This window comes from Engystomops pustulosus, chromosome 1, assembly GCF_040894005.1.
Source record: "Engystomops pustulosus chromosome 1, aEngPut4.maternal, whole genome shotgun sequence".
In the NCBI taxonomy this organism is placed as follows: Eukaryota; Metazoa; Chordata; class Amphibia; order Anura; family Leptodactylidae; genus Engystomops; species Engystomops pustulosus.
Genome location: NC_092411.1, coordinates 226875290 through 226897909, shown reverse-complemented (window position 1 = coordinate 226897909; position 22620 = coordinate 226875290). Strand labels below are relative to the sequence as shown.

The following is a 22620-nucleotide window of genomic DNA, read 5'->3' as shown; positions in this document are numbered from 1 at the left end:
TGCCATATCAGTGGTTGGAGGGTGTGGCCAAGTGGTATAAGTGGCCAACCCGTTCAACATGTGTGTACTCACTAAATAAACTCAAGCAGAGATTCTGAAAATTGTGACAAATAGATGGGTTGTTGTGTCAGAGTTTTGCCTGTATGGTCCTTTATTACAAGAAGACAAGACAACAGGGTGATGCTACGGCACACAGAAGCATGCCATCTCTGGCCGTAAACAGGATAGCCGCGGTTTGCTTTTTGTGGCCCGTTTGATGTCGGCATGTAAAGTCCACTCAGTTGTCAATGACTGAAGAAAAATCAGGATATGGAAAACCACGGCTATGTGTAAGAGCCCATAGAAATACATGGGGATGTATGATCCCTAAAGATGTGCAGTCTCCCATGAATACAACATAAGAGTTTCTACCAAGAACAACCTCAGCCAGTTGTTGGGTTATTCAAACTAATCTGTGCAGAAGATAGAAAGAGGTGCCCAATACAAGTCACCCTCTACAAGCCGAAAAAGAAAGCCATTGGATGCCATAATATGGCATACTTGACATTTCCTGGAATGACGAAGAAGACAATTCAGTTGAATGGGACCATGCAGAAAACGGCCTGGCTGTCCTCAGTTTCCCTTGTAAAACCAGCTACTCCTAGCAGGATTCAGGGCAATAATCTAATCACTCTAGGGCCCCATTCCCATGTCACACAGCCTTGCTTTGGTCACTACCATTCAAGGAAACATAAAACATGCTAGGAAACACGTAAGCGCAAGTAAGGTATTGAGTTACAAGGGGCTTAGAATGGGAGGGGGGAGTTGATGATTTACAAGATATTTTCCTTTCCCCACTTTGACTCATTTTGGGAAAATTCAAGTAAAATAAGTCATCTCGAAATGGATGTAACACAAATACCAGAGAATCATCTGTGCTTGTAGAAAAACTTGCCAGTACAGTGACTTATGAGGAAAATATGTCCACATGCATAAGCCACAGTAAAGTGAGCACTTAGCAGACCTGAATGAAAACAAAGGCGCCCTGTTCTACATACCTTCTCCATGACAATATAAAGGAATTCATTCCTGCAGCCATTGTACTAACCATGAGCCAGTAACTGGCAGTGACCTCAGCATACTCCACCAGTGATGCAGACAAGACACCACATGTGCTCTATTAATGTAGTCAAAACCAATAGGCCAAGACGGAACATGCACATACAAAGACACAAATGGTCATGGGGTTATGTGAAAAGGCCCATGACTTATTCCTAGAAACCAATTCACTTCTCTGTTATCCAGGGTGTATTACTTACCTCCACATAGGAAATGGGAAATATTCCTATTTTGTCTCCCAGCATTCCTTCTGCCCAGTTTTCATCCACTCTACGGATCACTGTGAGAATGTCATCCTGTAGAGACACAAAAATGATATGAGCGGGGAGCAGACATGTGACATAAGGTCACACCACAATCCTTCTGGGCTCACCTAGGAGCTATACAATGGCAGAAGTGTGAGGTAACTAGAACCTGGTAATCCATACACCTATAATGAGGTTCACATGTGCTCCACACTTCTGTAGCTCCACTGGTCTTAAGTTTCTTATGGGTTGGAAATCCAGGAATACTCAAATATTGAAATTTCCTTGGGTGGAAAAGTGCAGAAAGCGCAAATCTGCTCTAAAATCTCTTCCTTTGGAAGGAAAATATTAGGTCTCAGGGTTAACTCTAGGGAATGACTATGACTTACCTCCTCACATAAATTATTAACACCCACAGGAAAGGTATTGGTTTTTATTTTTGTATAGTGACATAAATCAAAGAGTAACTAAACCTTCAAAACATTTATTTTCAGAAAAGAATAGTCCAAGTGATAATAGTAAACATTGTAATATACTTCATTAAGTAAAAAGTTTTTTCTGTGCCTTTGTTCCGCTCTCACATAGTGAGCAGTGTATCTTTAAAGAGGTCCACAGACTTCAGAGAGATGAGGCGGCTATTAATAAGGCCTTATTCACACGGCCATTCGGGGGCGTACATAAGGCAACGTATATACGTCAGATATACGTCCCCCATAGGCCGGCAATGGGCGCACACTGCCATATGGAGCGGTACGGTGCCGCTAACGTACATGTCCTATTTTTTCTCGGAATACGGTTCCATGCTCCATGTTGCGCTATGGAGAGGGGCGGGGATGAGCCCACCGTGTTACAATAAAGCAGGCACAATTCAGTGTGAATATAGCCTTAAAATAATCATTAGACACTTTATCGGATTCCTTTATCTCTCAGCTGTCGGTGAATACAGGAAAGAATGTTGATTTACACAAACTGCTCAAATAAGTAAGAGGGAAAGAAGAATACAGGACCAGATTTATTTAATAAAGTATATTATATAATTTTGTCGAAAGTTTAGTCATGCTTTAAAAATCCCACATTTTATCTATAACTGTGCTATTGTGGTCTTCTCGTCCTAGGACTCTGATAGGCAGTCACTGTGGTAGTTATTTGCAAATCACCAATGACAGGCAGTGAGGAACCAAAGGACTGCTGGTAATAGAACTCCCAAATTTTCAGCTGCAAATCAGGCCAGAGCTTATTTACCGGTAATAATGGCAATGTCTACAATCCCAAATCTGACTTCCGTAGTTATGATAAAAGTGATCTATGCTGACTACATTATTGATTGTGCAAAATTGATTGCATGCTGTGCACTAAAATAAATTCAAAAACCTTCAAAATTAAAATAATAGGAAAATTACCTATATTACCGTAAGTTGTTCACGAGAAAAAAAAAAATCATTTACACAAGGATGTGGCTGCAGGGGTCCAGTAGTTACTGGGCAAACACATAAACCTCTTACCAAGCTGCTACATTCCAGATCCAGCCACAAACACACTACATGACGTCAGTGGGGAGATGTGCCAACTGGGTCAACTGAATAACATTGACCGTGTGGTGCAAACGCAATGGGAAAGTAATGATTTCCCATCATCTGTAATAGGTTCTAATGTACTACAACAGTCGACTGAATCTCATCCAGTGTAGTCACATGTGTTGGTTTCTTGGGCTCGCACGAAGGGTCTTCAGTGTATAGGACTCATCTACTTACATCCTTGTGGCAGACTTATTTATCATTAAATTCCATTTAGTCATTAGAAATTAACTCTTGAATTCTTATGGTGTCTGGTTCTTAATAGGAGGATCTTCTGAAGATGGCCACCCATATATGGTTGGTGACTGTCCCATCAATCAGATGGTTTAAAGAGCCACATGTGCTGAGCACCCATCAAGGATCTGTCTAAGCGATCTCAAGACCTAAATAATAAGCATGAATAGCTGTACTAAATCTGATATATAGTAACTGAGATGTCATATGTTCAGCTATGGACCATATTGTGCCTATTGTTGATCTAGACTATGGGGTGGATATAGTAAAAACAAAAAACACAAAAACCAGCAGCCCAGCTAAGCAAACTGCCTGCCAGATTCCAATGAGAAGCATGATAATATTTGTTTAGGATCATTATGATATTATCAGCATGCTTAGAATAAGCTGTTTACACAAAAGCAAACATATGGAAAGCAAGCAAACAGTAGACAGCGCTTACCAGTGGGCAGTCGCTCATTAACAATTACAGACATGCTGAGCACATGGAGGGACTTATATTTCTATGTGCTGAACATTCACGGAAAAATAAACTAGAGGAAAAAACTCAGAAACAGAGGCAGAGAACAAAGAAGAGATAAATGGAATAAAAGACGCCTTTTATATATTATGTTTTGTTATGAACTAGTATGTGGTAGGTAGAAAAAAAACAGGCAGGAGAACTGACAAGAGGGAAAACAAGGCAATGGAAGAGCAGCACAAGAGCCAGGGAAGCAGTACAGAAGAACCAGCAGTGCCCAGAGTCGTAGAGACGTGGCAGACAGCCAGGGGTATAGACACAACCAATAAATAGCGGGAGACTGGGCCCAGACAAAACACAAAGACAAAGAGCACCAAATCTAATCTAACAGATGGGGAGCAACACCAGGCAAAGAAGAAAGGTGTGACCCCGGACCCCGGCTCAGACATACATGGGAGAAGGTGTAGACAATGGGAGACCTCCAGACAGAGAAGAAGTGCTGGATGAGAAAGTTGTGGATACTGAAAAGAGAAGACAGTGATGGGTACCATAAGTATTATGTGGGCAACAAAGAAGGTAGGAAAAAGGTGAAAATCCAAGCAATATTTCTGACCACCCTACAACCTTTACCAAGCCATAAAGGAAACCTACCATCACAGATCTACCTATTAAGGTAGATCGGGTGGTAGGTGCCTCTAGGGGACGTGAGGATACCCCTTTTAAGGGCTAATCCTCATGTCCCCTGTATCTTTTTATAACTTTTATTTCCCCAATATGCTAATTTTCTAAAGAGGCTATTGAGGCGTGGAGCAGCCGGAGCTGAGGCTTCACTGCGTGGCTACTCCAGGCCCCAGTAGCCTCTTTGATCCTCCTACCAGATATCTTCGGTAGTCATAAGTCTAAGATGATAAGAAGTTCCATAAAGTTACAGTATAGGCTGTACTGTAGCACCACATTATACAGAGACATAACATGGTTTCCAGAGAGGTGCAGAGGATCTCTACTATGCATATGGCAGATTTCCATAAGACTTCTGGAGGAGAATATGTCCATACTTACAGCACTCAATGAGGACTTGCACTTCATTAAAGGGGTTTGCCCATGAAAGAAAATTCTCAAAAATTTCAATCCCGTAGTGATGTTTACACAATAAAGATTATTTTAACCCTTTACTTTACAATTTTACTGAGTTTAATTGTATTTAGCTCCTATCACTCAGTAATGGTCAATGTAAGATTCAAGAGTGTGGACTCCAAGCACACACTTCATGATTCCTCTGTTCTACGAGATGCTGCGAGCTGAGAATGTGGCCAGATCAGGATACAGGTTTATATACACTTTCATTTAGCTTCTGACGCTGCTATTTGGAGGAAGTCTTTTTGTGTGTATGTGAGTTCGTCTTGGAATACAAGATTGGAGGCAATAGGCAGAGAGGAGTTCAGTGCAGCCTCAGGCAGGAGAAAAATATGTCTTCCTGACCCTAAAGTCAGAAGACTAATGGTCGGATCCTGGAGCAACCAAAATTGTGTATACCAGGACTGCTAGAGAAAGGTTGGAATTATATCTGTCTAATGCCATATTTTTGTTAATAACAGTTAATTAGAAAATGTCATCTTTTGCTATTCTGAGTATATATTTATAATCTTGTCACCATGGGAATATACCTTTAAGAAGACATACAGCCTCTGCTCTGGTCTGATCCCTAGAGTAAATCCAACGTCCGTATTTGGTGCATTATAAGTTATCCAATGTTTTCAGCCATAAGCCATGTTTCTCCATAGGGTTACTACCCCTGACCCTATGGACACTGGTTTATGTTACTTAACTCTCTTCTGAGAACCCTGCTCATATTTGGATATGACTAGAGCAGATTCCTTGGATAAACTTTTTACATTAGGCTCCTTTAAAAGTATAATTGCCTAATGGCTAAGGTGTCCGTGAACACAACATGATAAAAGAACAACTTCAAAGATGAGCCGTGCACTGCAGCCATGAGACAGGACTACTGCTGCTTTTCTGCTTAGTATTCACATTTCTATGTTGTGCTAAGCCAGAGGCAAAGAAAAACCTGGACAGTGCAGCGTGTTTGTTCTTGCAGGACCCTGGGCAGACAGGAGACTAGCACAAGTGTAGCAACTACTAGTGCCAAGTAAATATAACTGTGATGGAGCCATCTCCATGTCTTTTTCCTAATGTGCTAATGTGTACTTTAACAAGTAATTGGTAATTTTAACAAGTAATTGGTATTGTTTGAATAATGAAAAGTTATACAATTTTCTAATCTACTTTTTGTATTAATTCCTGATGGTTTTCTACATCTCTGCTTGCTGTCCTTCTATAGAAAGCTTAATTGTTTATTTCCAGTGGACACAAATCTGACCATGGTCACACAGGTGCACGGCTCGTTATATCACACAGCTCTGTGTTATTACTCTCTACTATACGATACTAATGAGCCATGCACACATGTATGGCCATGGTCACATTTCTATCTACTGGAAGTAAACATAAAGGCTTTCCATAGCATGACAGCAAGCGGAGATCTAGAAAACAGTGAGGAATTGCAACGAAAAGTATATTTGAAAATTGTATAATTGTTTTCATACAAACAAAATTAATTTTCCAGGGTGAGAATACCCCTTTAAAGGAAACCTACCACTACAGATCTACCTATCTAACATATGTAAGAAAAGCCGTTTTTAGGGCTAATCCTTTACTCCCCTCTATTTTTGCTAATCTTTAATCAGGGTAATATGCTATTTTCTAAAAAGGCTACTTGGGCGTGGAGTAGCAGGAGCTGAGGCTTCACAGCGTGGTTACTCCACACCCCAGTAGCCTCTTTGATCCTCCTACCCAGACATCTTCAGCGCGCAGCTACAAGGAGCTGTGCACAAACGTCCGCAAGCCGGAGTTCTGTGCATGCGCAAAACACAGGCCAGCGGCTGCACAATCTGGTTCCAAAGCCGGAGCTACTGCGCATGCGCAGAACTCTGGCTTCACGGACGAATGCACGCAGCTCCTTGTAGCTGCGCGCTGAAGGTGGCTGGGTAGAAGGATCAGAGAGGCTACTGGGGCGAGGAGTAGCAGCGCCATGTAACCGCAGTTCCGGCTACTTCACGCCCCAGTAGCCTTTTTAGAAAATATGCACATTACCCTGATTAAAGATTAGAAAAGATAGAGGGAGTAAAGGATTAGCCCTAAAAACGGCTATTGTTACATACGTTATATGCACCTACCACCGGATCTACCTTAATAGGTAGATCCGTAGGGGTAGGTTTCCTTTAAGCATATATGCCGGGGGCTTGCCTGGTGTATACCTTGAGTGTTTACATAAAACATGCTCTGAGTGTAGTCTTATCTTTACATTTCTACATCAATAACCCTTTTAGGATGAGTATTATGGGATATAGTCCTCACACATGTGAGCACCTGCATATATACTGAATATACAATAGTAATAGTGACAGTGAACAAGTGTGACATATGTCTGATATGTAATGTGGAATATGTCAGCTCCATCTCATAAATAATAGGGACTGATATATTCCATAGATCATAAGTAACTGAGAAGTATCCCATGTGGTGAGGAGAAAGCTGCAGATTTAGTCTAGCTTGTGTGGCAGTCACAAAATGACTAATCCCCCTTCTAGTGTCACTCAGATGCTCTCCGCTCCTCTCTCCAGCCCTTAACCTGTCACATAATAACAGGTTCCCCTGAGGAGCCTAAGCTGGCTAAGCAAGAAAGACGTCCAGGCCCAGGCATATGAGGTATTGCTGCCGGCTTTATGGATTTAATGATGCACATTTTCCAGAATGTGTTTTTGCTTTGCCACAAGCCAACAAAAACCTGTTTGCTTTGGCAATCCAAGCTGGAAGTACATGAAAAAGCGGTATCTTTTACACTAGCGTATGCCTACACTTACAAGCATGCACCTAACTCAAATACGACTACATCCAAGTCAGACACAATCCAATGATCACCTAATAAATCTGGATTTGTGTGTCCGGAGAGACCAACAGATATGCATCACTCTTCCTACCACGACAACATGAATCTTACGCTTTGTCGATTTAAATTTTCTACAAATATACCAGTTCAACAAGTTTAGATCTCACACCTGTGTTCCTTTGTCCATCATAGGAGTAAAAAGTTGTGACGGACCAATCCCTTGAATCACTAGCGTTGCAAAATGGACCCAACTATAAAAACTAGCACCTCCCTGCAGACTTATTTTTACAGTTGGGGGCCCATATGGTCTCTTTCCCATATGAGAAGACTAGTACTATGAACCATATGCAACACCCTCGCCGATGCAATGGCGAGGTAGGGTTTGCGAATACGTCCCACCTGCATGTAATCCCATTACACTACATGGTCCTGACAGGACATAGCGGTATTGCAGTGGTTAATCCTGCCTGGCAAGGCAGAGGTTAAGTATTTTGTATAATGCAAGATGCTATTGTCCAATCATATGTGTTACATCCTGTGCTCTGTAAGCTGAGATGTGATTGGAGGAGCAGCCACCACCTGACCAAAGGGAGGTAATAAAACCCCCTGGCCAGGAATGTTCTGGGTCTTTCCAGAGATCTTTTCAGAGAGATTCTGTTGTAGGAGAATCAGTGAGTGAGTGAGTAATCTCAGTCTAGCCCATACCAGAGCAGGAAGAGCCTAGCCCCTGCCTCTGAAGAGTGGAGCATTAGACTAGAGTTAGTGTAGTGAGGAATAGGGGTATCATCTTACCTTTGAAGGTGATACCTGAAGCCCTACAGGACAAGCTGAAGCTTCCTACCAGGACACAGCTGCCTCCCAGCCTGCCCTCTACTTCCAGGCTGGTGAACTATCTCCTGAGGCTCCCTCCAACTCACATCTCGGCACCCTACCTACCTGTTAAAGGCACGTTTGCTGCGGTTCAAATAAAGAACTGTAAGTTGTTTTCTTCAACTTCTGTCTCCGTCTGGTCCCTGCTAATACGGCTGCCTTCATCACCGGCACCCTGTCCATCACCCAGAGACTCACACTCGGGACATTAAGGGGTTGCCCCAGGGAGATCCGCTATAGCAGCCGCTCCCTCATCTTTTCTTGCCAACACCACCCTGCTGGAGACCTGCCAGGCTGTAGGACAGCCCTCCGGTTACCCCGTACCAAGCACCGTGACCATAGCGTGCTTAGGCCGCAACCGCCAGCCACTCCGGTACAGCGGGCCCCGGCTGTCTCCAGGCCTCACCTCAAGGGCTAGGCCCCGGTGGGGGATGTTGCAAGTGGCGTCACGAACAGGATTGATACTTCTGTGCCTTATTACGGCATTAAAGACTTTCCTTTACTAAAAAGACTGTGCTGCCTAACCCTGCTGCCATCCGGGTTTAGGCCCAAGTATTTGTGTGCTTCTGGATTGAACTGTGTTAATGCTGCCACGTGCTGTCGAGCATCGCTCCAGCACTCAAGAGGTTAATTCCTGCAAGAACTGTACCAGCTCTGCTACATCCGGCGTTGCGGCGCCTGAAGATTTTACCTCAGAAACTGTGGCGCAGCAAATAATTCAAGCCCGCCAAAACCTTCACTGGCGGGAAACCCAGATGACGCATCAAGCTCCACCCACGCGCGAAGGGCGCGAACCCCGCCTCCTGTGGCGCAGGAAAAATTAGAGCCCGCCACAGCTCTTGGCGGGAAGGACTTGGACTCCTCCCACTGGCTCGAGGCGGACTTCCTGCCCTGCCTCAGAGAAGCGCCAGAACTTGAGTGGACTTTGGACAGTGAGGACAACACCATGTGGGGTCCTCCGCCATTCCCTCCTGTGGAGCGTCCGGAATTTTACGAGGTCCTAGAGACTATGGTGGTGGTCTCTGCGCAGCCCGTCCGAAGACCCTCCGCTGGACATCGGCTGCACCGAGGATTGACTCGGGCCTTTGTCACCAGGACATGTTACCAAACGGTGACGCAGTACCAGATCCCACCCGGGCGGTTCCTCGTCCCTATCCCGGCTACCATCCCGGTACCGCGGGCCCACGTGGAGGCGCCACGTGGGGAGGCCCCGACTCCTGGCGAGCCAACGCCTGGGCCTAGTGTTGCCGCTCCACCTGCTCCGAGGCCTACTACTCCGGCTGCGCGGCCTGCTAGCCCCGCGGTGGTGGTTCCAGATCCTCCGGAGGTTCCTGCTCCTGTTCCGGCACCTACCTGTCGCCCAAGGAGATCCGAGCCTGAGCCGGAGCCACGAGCCCCAGCACCGAAACCTCCGCAGCATCAAGGCCGAGGTGAGGCCGCCCGCCGGCGACTCCGAGACGCTGTCTCGGACCAGCGACGCCGAGAGAAGGAGGCCCAGCGGTATATGGCCGGCCGATCTACAGCTGGAGCTTGGGTCGAGAAGAACCGCACCACCGGCATGGTCCGGTTCTTCGACAAGCGGAAGGGCTATGGCTTCGCCACCCAGGACTACACCGGACGGGAAGTATTTATACCCCGCCGGTCCGTCAAGAGGCCTGATCTGCCGGAGAGCCAGCACAACCTCAAGCCAGGCGAGTGCATCGAGTTCTCCCTGCAGGAAGGACCTCGAGGACCCTGGGCGGCTGGCGTGATCCGGATCCCCGACTCCGATGAGGACCGTTACTTCCCGCAGGACGACTGGTATGAGGAGGACGAGTGGCCGGAGTCCCCGAACACCTCTTCTTCCTCGGCTGCAAGTCCCCGGGCGGTGACCCACGTGAATGCCCCATCCACAGTAATTGTGAGTACGGGTCCCATTGCCATCCATGGGCCGGGCATGATACAGGGCGCCACCCCCACCGGCTCCCCTGCCGGGAGCATTGCCAGGTCCCACGGCTCTTCGGCGGGAGAAGACATCCCGGCTAGCGAACCTTGTCCGGAGGTTCCGTCTAGGCCCCCATCTCCCCTGGCTGGTTACCAATGGGGTGATGACCCAGCCCCGGAAGAACCGGAGCTGGAAGGAGCCGCGGCGCGGCCGCTGGGCTCTGTCTATTTCTTCATGGACCCCTCCGTGGTCCCTGGCTCAGTTGAGCCCCCGGCTGGAACAGCCGACACCCCGGGCGACAGCGCTCCTCCCCCTGAAGGTCCGGAGGATGTTGCTGCACCTGCAGTACCCACTGCTGCCACCGGGTGTCCCCAGACGGCACCTATTCCCGCTGAGGATGCACAGGATTCCCTGCAGGAGCTGGACCCTGTCTTTTCTGAACCCAGCGATACTGACTAATCCCTGAAGGGCTGTAGCCCTCTCCAGGTACTTTGTACATATTGTGTATATTTATCTCCATTTGCCCCAAAGAGCCAGAGACTTTCCTGAGACTCTCACCCTTATTTATCTCAGTCAAGAGACATACCTTGAACTGATTACTGTCATGTGCTATGATAGCACCCTTCCTCTGCCACAGCAGAGATCTCTTCAAAGGACCCTGTCCCTCTACACATAGAGGAGACCCTTTGCTTCTCAGTGCATTTTTCCCCACATCAAGGGCTGTACCCAGAAGATGGACTTTGTCATTAGAGACCTTCTGAGAGACTTTTGCCAGATACTCCAGGGAAAAGTTGCTATGTTTATTGACTATTATTTTGCACTTAATGCCTTTCCTTGTAGGTACGGACATTATGTTTGCACTTTTTATGCCTTTCCTTTGCAGGAAAAGAGACATTTACTACCGTGCTACCCTGAGTAGCCTATCCACCTCTGTAACGTTTGTAACGTTCAAGATGTGTACCCATTGGGCTCCTAAGCCAATGTGAATTTACCTGTTGCACACTGTCATATCTGCCAGTAGTCTGCATTAACCCTTTTATAGGCTTTTCAGGTTGTAGTGTGGCTGTGTCGGACCGTCTTTTATGTAAAACACTGACCGCTACCTGATCCCTCAAACTGAGGTTTGCACATGGGGGTAGTCCGTAAACTGCGGGTCCTAAGGGGACCGGGGGTGTTACAGAGTTGGCACCTGGATGCCACCCATACATGGGTAAGGATACCAGTCAGGAGGTACTTGTGTCGCATATGCTAACGCAATGCAGATAGACACCTTATATAATTGCCGCCAGGGAAGAAGCGTTGATACAACAAATATACAGGCCTTGGTGCAAGGAGTGGATTACAGGACATGACACCACACCTTTCCTACTGTACAGTTCGGTTTAATGGCGTCAGCGACCAACTGTCATACAGCTACATGTTTTTTTTGTCTTAGTCCGACACCAACCCAGGTGCCTGTCTCCAGGACCATGGGCGGTTTGTCCCTACACCTCACACAGCCTGCACTTCCTAGAAGTGCCCTTAGCCCCCTCTGTGCCCCAAAACATCTGTAGTCGAGCCGAGGGCGGCTCTTTCAATTGCCCCCGGGGTATGCAACACCCTCGCCGATGCAATGGCGAGGTAGGGTTTGCGAATACGTCCCACCTGCATGTAATCCCATTACACTACATGGTCCTGACAGGACATAGCGGTATTGCAGTGGTTAATCCTGCCTGGCAAGGCAGAGGTTAAGTATTTTGTATAATGCAAGATGCTATTGTCCAATCATATGTGTTACATCCTGTGCTCTGTAAGCTGAGATGTGATTGGAGGAGCAGCCACCACCTGACCAAAGGGAGGTAATAAAACCCCCTGGCCAGGAATGTTCTGGGTCTTTCCAGAGATCTTTTCAGAGAGATTCTGTTGTAGGAGAATCAGTGAGTGAGTGAGTAATCTCAGTCTAGCCCATACCAGAGCAGGAAGAGCCTAGCCCCTGCCTCTGAAGAGTGGAGCATTAGACTAGAGTTAGTGTAGTGAGGAATAGGGGTATCATCTTACCTTTGAAGGTGATACCTGAAGCCCTACAGGACAAGCTGAAGCTTCCTACCAGGACACAGCTGCCTCCCAGCCTGCCCTCTACTTCCAGGCTGGTGAACTATCTCCTGAGGCTCCCTCCAACTCACATCTCGGCACCCTACCTACCTGTTAAAGGCACGTTTGCTGCGGTTCCTGCGGTTCAAATAAAGAACTGTAAGTTGTTTTCTTCAACTTCTGTCTCCGTCTGGTCCCTGCTAATACGGCTGCCTTCATCACCGGCACCCTGTCCATCACCCAGAGACTCACACTCGGGACATTAAGGGGTTGCCCCAGGGAGATCCGCTATAGCAGCCGCTCCCTCATCTTTTCTTGCCAACACCACCCTGCTGGAGACCTGCCAGGCTGTAGGACAGCCCTCCGGTTACCCCGTACCAAGCACCGTGACCATAGCGTGCTTAGGCCGCAACCGCCAGCCACTCCGGTACAGCGGGCCCCGGCTGTCTCCAGGCCTCACCTCAAGGGCTAGGCCCCGGTGGGGGATGTTGCACATACATTATAGTCGGGCGGGGGGGGGGAGGGGGGCCTGGCACAGAATTTGCACTGGGGCCCATCAGCGTCAATTTACGCCGCTGGATTTAAGGCAGCCATACACGAGACCAAACATCCTTTTGTGTTCATAACACAGAGAGAAGAAGCTGCCGCTGGAAACCTCTAGCATTGGTTTATCTCTTTTGAAAACTACTGGATCAAACATGTTGGAGCCAAACATGCCTGTTCTTTGTAGAAGCTTTTCTCCCTATTGAGAATACATGTATAATTGTTTGAGCCATAAAATCAATTACGGTAGTCAGGGAAAGACTGGAATAGCCCTGTATACCTGGTTTTCCAGGGTTCCATGGAACTGGTAGATTCGGTCAGCATTTAGCCCACTTTTTCTGTCTTGATAAACCCAGGCTAATTGAGTACATGGGTACAAAACAAGTGGGGAATACTTATTGCTTGATGGTTTTCTCTCGCACGGCATCTGTTCTATAGTACAGCGTCACCTTTCTGTGTCACGATGAGAGACAAAGAGTTACAGTTCGGTTACCGTGTGTAATATGTCCTAAAGGGAGTTCACATGAATGCAGTGTGGGTGGCATGTGAACAATAATTTCACTGAAAATCAGAATATCCAGCCAAGAGGTAACTTGTATGCACTTGCATTATGTGTGGAGCTAATGGTGTATTTGTCTCTGATCACCGTCTATTTTCATGATCTTTACCCGTTACTGTAAACTGAACAGTAATCACATGAAAGGCGCGTCAGCAGGTGTGTCACAGCATCAAAAACACTGAAATGGCTGTCCTAAGGGGGTTATGTTCTCTACTGCATGTAGTGGTTTCCAACTGATTGCTCTCCCTCATCAATCATTGTACAGTGGTGAAACACAAGGATCTATTTCCATCCCTGGTGGGCTGAGGTGTACCAGAAATCTCTACTCTCTGCAACAAGGCTTGAAGTGAACTATAAATGAAATTTCCTTTAGCCTGGCCCCAACAAAGTGCCTCCCCATGGTTTAACCTTTAAAGTTACAAAAATATCATTGTATATTGAAGGTAAATGTGTAAAAATTAAAACTAATACTTGCTAGATACATTATTCTATTTCCAGAGAAAGCTAACATTATATTTTATGAGCATAATCTATAAGAACATTAGGTTTTGGGTAAAGAGTAGGTGTAAAGGAAATCTACCATCAAAATCCATCATGATAAATCAAGGACACCAAATCATAAATCCTGGCAATGTGAATGTAATAATCTTCTCATATTTGTTATCCATGGTCTCCTTCTTTCTAAAATACAATTTTAAAATTATTCTAATGAACTTGAGGTGACCTGGGTGTGTTTCTAGAGTCCCTCATTGTCTTTTTATTGGTTAAAATGAGCAGAACATGTCTCCCCTCCCCCTGATCTCTTGCTCCTCCCTCTGTCTGTGTAATGTTGCAGCAGCAGGAAGTGCAGGGGAGGGTAGACCTGCTCTGCTCATTGTAACAACCACTGAAAAAACGTCACTGTTGGCCTCTGGAAACACCCACAGAGCCCCTCATGTTCATTTACAAAATTTTAATAATCCATTTTAGAAGGAAGGAAGTAGACCACGGATAACAAGTATAAGAAGATTACCGCATCACTGTGCCTGGATCTAGGAGCAAGTGTCCCTGGTTTATCCATGCCTGATTGTGACGTCCACTAGAGAAAAATCATAGCACATCCATGATTTACTGGTCAGTTATTACTGTAACAAATACAACTTTACAATGACAGGTAGCCACTTCATTCTCTGCCTGTTCTCAGGAATAATTGACATTTTATAACTTCTAATGATACAATCTGCCATAATATTAGGTTAAAGAGGATTTGTTACCAAAGATATTTGGCACTAGGAGCTGCTTACTAAAGTAACCAGCTCCTAGTACTAAAACAAACGCTGCAGTGTTACAATGATAGCGTTATCGGAAACCTATCAAACGCAGAGTACAATGTAAATCCCGGACTGCTCTCAAAGCTGTTCGTTGTATCATGAAGGGGCTGTCCGAGGCGCCGCCTCTTCTCCGGACTGCCTCCTCGCTCCATAGGCCTAATCCCGCCCACAAACCCCCCCCCCTCATTAATACACCAGACAGCTTTCCAATAAAGCTATCATTCTAACACTGCGGCGTTTGTTTTAGCACTAGTTGCTGCTTACTTTGGTCAAATTTCTGGGTGACAGGTCCTTTTTAAGTCTATGTTCTAATCTAAAAATGGAGGAGCGTAAACTCTACTATACAAAACTACATGAACATTAAGAAAAAAAACATAAGTTGAAGACATTATTCAGAGTATCACACACCTAGTAGGTTTTGGCTTAACAGAGTACCATGTACAGAGACTGGAGCTGGATGTACAGCATACTACTGTGTTGACAGCCGATGACCTATTCACCCTCATTGGACATTAAAAACCCTTTAATTACAAATTAAACCAATATACAGCTGTATCATTTTTCATCCCAATTATCTGATGGCGATTAGATTATTAATCAAAAATACCCTAGACAACCTGAAACTAAACTCTGCACCATTGAAAGTCAGATGCAGTGGGTGCAAACGAAGAAATAGGAAGCCCCCAGCACCTGCACATCTAGAACTACAAAACAAACCTAGATGTGTAAGAACAAAAGCAAACTCCGAAAGAACAGAAACAAACACCTACGATCTAAAGACAACAGGGCCTTCACCATGTCTGAAAGCAGAGCTTTCCCCTGCTGGGCAGAGGTTACTCGAAGTTCACCAAACTCTTCACTAATGTGTGATTATTCCGGCTCTTCATGGACCTTTCATGATCACTGATGTGAGAGGGCGCCCCAGATGGACTATAGTACACTGGAAAGTTTCCACTCACTAGCTCTTGTCCATAAAGATCCACCTAGGGTTTCTTATAATCAAATAAGGTGTGGAGCATAACCCAGAGGTTATTTACTTATCACCGTTTACCAATTAATACCAGATTTCTTTAATTTAACTAATTGTTCTGTAAAGGGGTTGTTCCCTATCCATAGGCAAGGGGATAACAATCTGATCGGTGAGGATCCAACAGCAGGGATTCCCCACTATGAAGAGAACAGACCTACAGCAATAGAGAGTACAGATGTACAGGCGCAGTATGTGCTCTGCTTCTCCATTCAATGGTATAGGAGTGTCAGGCAGTGAATGATAGAGTTTGGCAATTTCCAAGTGAAGGCCCGGGACAGCCAGGTGCTGTGCTCTGGAATTTCTGACACTCTCATACCTTTGAATGGAGTGACCGCTGCTCCACACATTAGTCGGAACAGGACCCTCATTCTCTGCATTGGTGGGAGTCCCCGCAGCTGTACCACTCAATCAACTTGTTATTCTGTAAAGTTTATGCTACTTTTTCAAGTAGTCAAAAGCATCTACCTTCTTTGGGTCACCGAAATATTTGAATGGGGTCGTCCATTAGGCTCGGTTTATCAGCAAAGTCAGAAGACTTTCCCTGTCCTGATTGATGCACATAGCAAAGGGAGGATGTTCTTTGAATGGGCTCAAACAATAGAAGAAGCTCTGGTACCCAGACCACGGAACAGACATTTAAATTGAAAGGTTTTACAATTATTATGAATAAAATCATGTATAAACCAATAATATACATTTTTGTGACCACTTAACTATATTAAGTGAACTATCACTCATATCTACAGCCAGGGTTTTTCCATTTTTCCTACCTTTGTAAAGGGCAAGCAGTCCTTGTCAGCTTCCTTGTCTTTCACTTCAAAGTCATAAAGTGCTTTACATTGAGGCGGAGGTTGAGGTAAAGGCTTGATAATCTGCACAAAGTTGGTTGGGAAGAAGCCATGGACTCCATTGATCTCTCCGTGGTACCAATTCTCATCGACCTGTCGGCGAAGCACAATGATGTCGCCCTTGTTAAACTTCAGATCTCCGGGTTCTTTACCTTCGTAGTTGTACAGGGCTTTGGCACACGGTAACTGAGGTACACCCTGAAAACAAAACGACTTATTAATATTACAATTAATAATAAAACTTAAAAAAAATGAAAAACATACCAACAATCAGATGATTTGAGGTCTTGTTCTTTACAAAGTCTAGGTGTAAGTAGGCCGTCATATTTTACTAGGTGACATTTTGTGCAGCTAAGCATTTATTGTCTCGCTATAGACGTCAGAATGTGCTCTCCACATGTTCTCACAACTTCACTCCTATTATATGAATCACTTGCCCTTTAGTGGTTGCGTTCTTCCATAAACAAGGATCTGAGAGAGAACTGTCTTCCCAGCTTTCAACGCCACAAGATCTTTCCTATAGAAGGAAGTCTACAGCAGATCTCCATTGCAGCAGCAAACATAAAAGCAAATAATACATGATCAACTTCCCGTGTTCATTAATTTTATAGCATCTAACCAAGCTTTCCATCTTTGGCAGATGTCTGATTCCACATGTGGTGGAGGAACTTAGTTACCAGATGTATTTCATACTAGCTGGAGCACTCTTTACCCAATCATCCATCAGGTAGTCACATATAATACAGTAACACTGTAATATATTAGATTACCTACACAGAAAACATTGCCATCTACATAAAGTTTGGACTTCCGCAATTAACTTCCTTCCCAAATAATAGAGTTTGTACAATCAGACACTAACGGAAGTCATTAAAAGTCCCAAAAGAAATTCCTGTATTTTTACCCCCAGCTCAGGCCATCTTGATATCATCTGGACAATATCTTACAGCGATCCCTTTTCCAGCTTTAATTTAGGTTTTAGCTTTCAACTTTTAATTATTAAAAAAAACCCACTCATTCTTAAAATTCCACAGACTTTTGGAATATTTCTCTACAAGAAGTAATCACTGGAGCTATGAAACGAAGGACTATGAAAACAGATACTTGGGCTTTACATACATCATTAAACCTGGAAGTTTCTGTTATGGCTATGTATAGAAGAATACTGCTGTCCGGGCACTCATTGCGATAAGAATTCTAAAAAAGAATTGGGTATTCTTTCCAGACACATACAATCTATTTACACTACATTTGTATCTTTCACTTCAGGATCTCCCGATGTGCTATATTAACCTAAAAGGTCATATGTCATCTCAAGGCCTCTGTGTATATAATAAAAACAGGATTATACATTTTTGGCTAGCTACTGTATGATATTACACAGCGGACTACATCATTACAACAGTCATTAGACTCTACATGGGTTGTCGCCCATCATTACTACAGTTCCAAGATTGTACATTACAATAGCTAAAAAAACTTTCCTATAAATCTCATATCCTACATGGTGCTACAAATAACTCTGGGCCAATGAAAAGAATTCCTGTATAGAGATTGAAGTGGTCACAATGCAGGTTACAGATATAACTATGTGTTCACGCCATCTTCAGCCAGTGAAAATGAAATGTTAGTAGAGGCGGCCGGAGTAGAATGATGTGTTAATGTGTGTTAGCGACTGGTTTTCGCACTGGAACGTCTCTGCATAGCTCTGTGGCAGCTCAATGGTACATGTCTAATAAAGACAGACATGGGAAGCCAAACCCATTTGCCTGTTCACAGGTTGGCCTATTCAGAGCTGTTCTACCTCTTTCTATGTCCTTGTTTCAAATTTGCACTTCTCTATTTAAGAAGCAAAAAAAAATTCTTTTCTTGAATGGATCCATTGAGATGCATATTCCGCTCCCTGAAAGAGACGATCTGTTCTAAAAAAAAAAGGGTTTTCACAAGCTCTGCTAAAATCTGGACTGCGGTCCAAGTTTGGAACAAATCAGTAGCCCAGACACATCCTCTGCCCATGTTCTAACGTTAAATGGGAGGCCTCATCCTCTGCTGAACCTTTACACTTTAAGTTGACCCTAGACATGGGATATCTGCCAGGCCAAAGGAGTTTTAGACGGCAATTAATTGGGCAGATTGACTGGCCAGCTTTAGGTGTAAAAGTTCAGCAGACGAGGAGACCTCTGCCAACAATTTAATGTTTATTGCCAGCTTACAGCTTGGACTACACTGGAGACGGATTGCGTTCAGTTTTATTTGCACGTTACAGCTCCATTGCTGCCATGTGATTGAGACAAATCTTACATCCACTTCCTAGACAACCTGAAAGACTGCCAGTCTATCCGTATGATGGGCAATTTCACAGACTGATCAAGCTTAATCTGCCATGTGGCCCTAGGCTCTCCCTGCCACTTGCACAAACGCTGGTTACAAAAACATGGTGCCCTAGAAAAGACGTGTCATCTAATGTATGTCACATCCTTAAATGCAGCATCATTGGCTGTCTCACCGTATAGGTCACTATTGTCAAACACAAGACCCATGGCCTTGTGTTCTCTGGCTCGGCTCCAGCTTTGGATCCTGATGCTCACCATGCACTGAGCTTAGTCACTTTCTGGCTAGCATGCCAGAAGTGCAGCATAGATTGGACTGTCCTTGTGACTCACTTGTCACCGTGCACATATACGCCTGTCTACTGGAGAGCAGGAAGTGTAAAATGGCCACTGGAAAGCAGGCACTGTAACGTGGCCAACAGAGAGCAGGGACTGTGACGTGGCTACTGAGGAAAAGGTATGGATACAAGGTTACTGGAGAGAAAGCACTGTGGTGTAGCCACTGGAGAGCAGGAGCTGTAATGTGGCCACTGGAGAGCAGGCACTTTAACGTGGCCACTGGAGAGCAGGCACTGTAACATGTTCACTGGAGAGCAGGCACTGTAACATGTTCACTGGAGAGCAGGCACGGTAACATGTTCACTGGAGAGCAGGCACGGTAACATGTTCACTGGAGAGCAGGCACTGTAACATGTTCACTGGAGAGCAGGCACTGTAACATGTTCACTGCAGAGCAGGGACTGTGACGCGGCTACTGAGGAACAGACATGGTGACGTGGCCACTGGAGAGCAGGCACTTTGATGTGGCCACTGGAGAGCAGGCACTGTGATGTGGCCACTGGAGAGCAGGCACTGTGATGTGGCCACTGGAGAGCAGGCACTGTGATGTGGCCACTGGAGAGCAGGCACTGTGATGTGGCCACTGGAGAGCAGGCACTGTGATGTGGCCACTGGAGAGCAGGCACTGTGATGTGGCCACTGGAGAGCAGGCACTGTGATGTGGCCACTGGAGAGCAGGCACTGTGATGTGGCCACTGGAGAGCAGGCACTGTGATGTGGCCACTTGAGAGCAGGCACTGGCCACTGGAGAACAGACACTGGCAACTGGAGAACAGACACTGGCCACTGGAGAACAGACACTGGCCACTGGAGAACAGACACTGTGACGTGGCTACTGAGGAACAGGCATGGTGACTTAAGAGGGATAAATCCAAGACTCATCTCCAGTAGCTCAGTCAGGCAGCCATGCTCCTTATCCATCAATGGGAATTTGACATATTTTAATATGTATCCATCAAGAAATATGGATTTATCTCCAGAAGAAATACTTTGAGAAAAATAAGTATCAGGTCAATTCCGTTAATTTAATAAAATCTCCTTCTGTGAAGCACAATTAATAGAAAACATACATCACTACATCCTTTTCCAATATCTGACTGAAATATAGGCTGTAGTTAGGGGGTGCATGAAATATAGAATAACAGTTAAGAATAAAAATATTGGCACAATATAAAGCAAAGTTATGTATACTGGTGAGGAAGACAGAGCTGAGCCGTGGCCTCCTGCACTATACTGTAGCCCCCTCATCCACCCTCAGACAACAGGCCCTTGAAGATCTGCTGAGTTTACATTTCACTCCAGCCTTTCGCTTGGCTTCACATGAAAGACGTCAAATAGTAAAAAAAAAAAAAAAAATACAACTCCCAGCAGTCTACCCACAGGTTGCAGCTGCCATTTTCCCCTGCCAGCAACAAGGAAACATCCTAAACCTAAACTGTGTGCAACAGAAGCACAATCACATTAGTCCTCCAGCAGCTTTAGAAATGTATACGTTATCTTAGCAAAAAAATGTTTGGGTTCGTTCTAAAAAAAAAAAAAAATTTGAAATTAATCCAGGCCACCTGGAAGATAATGTGCTGAGAATATAAAACTTTACAACCTGTCCAATGAACTTCTTCCCTACAGACACAATGGCATGTTATGTTATATTGTTATGCCTGGGCCCTAGGACTGAAGTCCAGAAAAATGAAGAATAATACACACAGAGATGTGGTTACTAGTGTTTAAAGGAAATCTACCATCAAAACACCAGCATGACAAACCATGGACAGAGATCCAGGCACTGTTACTTGCTTATATTTGTTATCCTTCTAAAATCAACTTTTATAGTTATGCTAATGAGCCAAAGGGGCTCAAAACTGTTACAGCTTTGCAAACTGTTACACTGTCTCCCCCTCCCCCCCTGCTCCCTCAGCACTGAAATCACAGCAGGAAGTACTTACTGCACCCCTCAGATTTTTGAGCATCATTTTAAAACTTGGTTTGAGAAGGAAGGCGGCCATGGATAAGAAATATAAGAAGATTACCAGAGTCACAGTGCCTGGATCTATGAGTTCCTGGATTATCCAGCTGGATTTTGATGGTAGATTTCCTTTAAGCTCATCTTGCGGTGTAGCGCAGGAGACACAGCACTACAAAGGTTATACTGATAAATCGGAAGTGTCATGCTCATAGGCGCCAAAAAGGATCCTGGATTATACATTGTATCTTCTAAACACATAATGTTCTATTTATCTTGCCTAGATGACACGCTTCAAGAGCTTGCTACTTTTATGTCAAATACACAAAAGACGTTATCTGCCCAAGATAAATATAATGCTGAGGGTGTTTTGTATATAACCCAACACTGAAGAACCTTGTTTGGCGCCTGTGAGTCAAACACTCTTCCTTGAATTTATCCACATAGCAACAAAATAGGTCATCCATATATTATATATATCCTTCCTGGCTCTCCTTAAATAATAATAATTAATAATTCCTTCCTTTAAGGGATTGTCTACTTTCAGCAACTATTTAATAATGTTTGACTAAAGGAAAAGTTATATTTTCCAATATACTTTCTGTATCATTTTCCCATGGTTTTCTAGATCTCTGCTTGCAGTCATTCTATAGAAGCTTCATTGTTTACATCTTGCAGGTAACAATCTGACCATGTCTGACACAGGTGCACGGCTCTTTATACTACAGAGAGTAATCAGAGCTGTGTGCTATAACGAGCCGTGCACCTGTGTGACATCACATGACCATACCCTGGAAGTAAACAAAGAAACTTCCTGTTGAATGTCAGCAAGCAGAGATCTAGAATACTGCAATAAATGGATACAGAAAGTATATTGGAAAATTGTATAACTTTTCGCAACACAAACAATATCAATTATTAGTTGAAAGTGGACAACCCCTTTAAGTTGAAACTGCTCTTACTGCTCTTATAGAAATAACACTTTCACATCCCTATAATCCCTATTATTTACAGCTCTAAAATAAAATCCCTTTAAAATATATTGTGTCTGTGTTGTAAATCGCCTACATATCTTCTAAGGCAATTTTCACACTCATTCGATTCACTGTCAATTGAGTGCATATCATCCTGACCGGCTAAAGTTACATGACCAGTCACGGCGTAGAGCTACACAATGGCGCGACCATCTCTAAGCTCCGAGTTGGTTACATTCCTGTACTTATAGGGTTACATTGAGACGTCCAATTTATACCAGCAGCCACGGTAACCGCACCACA

General features: G+C 44.6%; 1 protein-coding gene across 3 annotated transcripts in view; it reads right to left on the bottom strand.

Moving 5' to 3' along the window:
- The window catches only part of SH3RF1 (SH3 domain containing ring finger 1), a 101772-nt gene that overhangs the window by 34783 nt on the left and 44369 nt on the right, over positions 1-22620 (bottom strand). For all 3 annotated transcript variants that reach the window (XM_072119989.1, XM_072119997.1, XM_072120005.1), the window contains exons 3-4: positions 16637-16912; positions 1299-1394 (exon numbers count right to left, since the gene is read on the bottom strand). In XM_072119989.1, coding sequence (XP_071976090.1) covers positions 1299-1394; positions 16637-16912 — 372 coding nt within the window. The remainder of the gene's footprint in view (positions 1-1298; positions 1395-16636; positions 16913-22620) is intronic.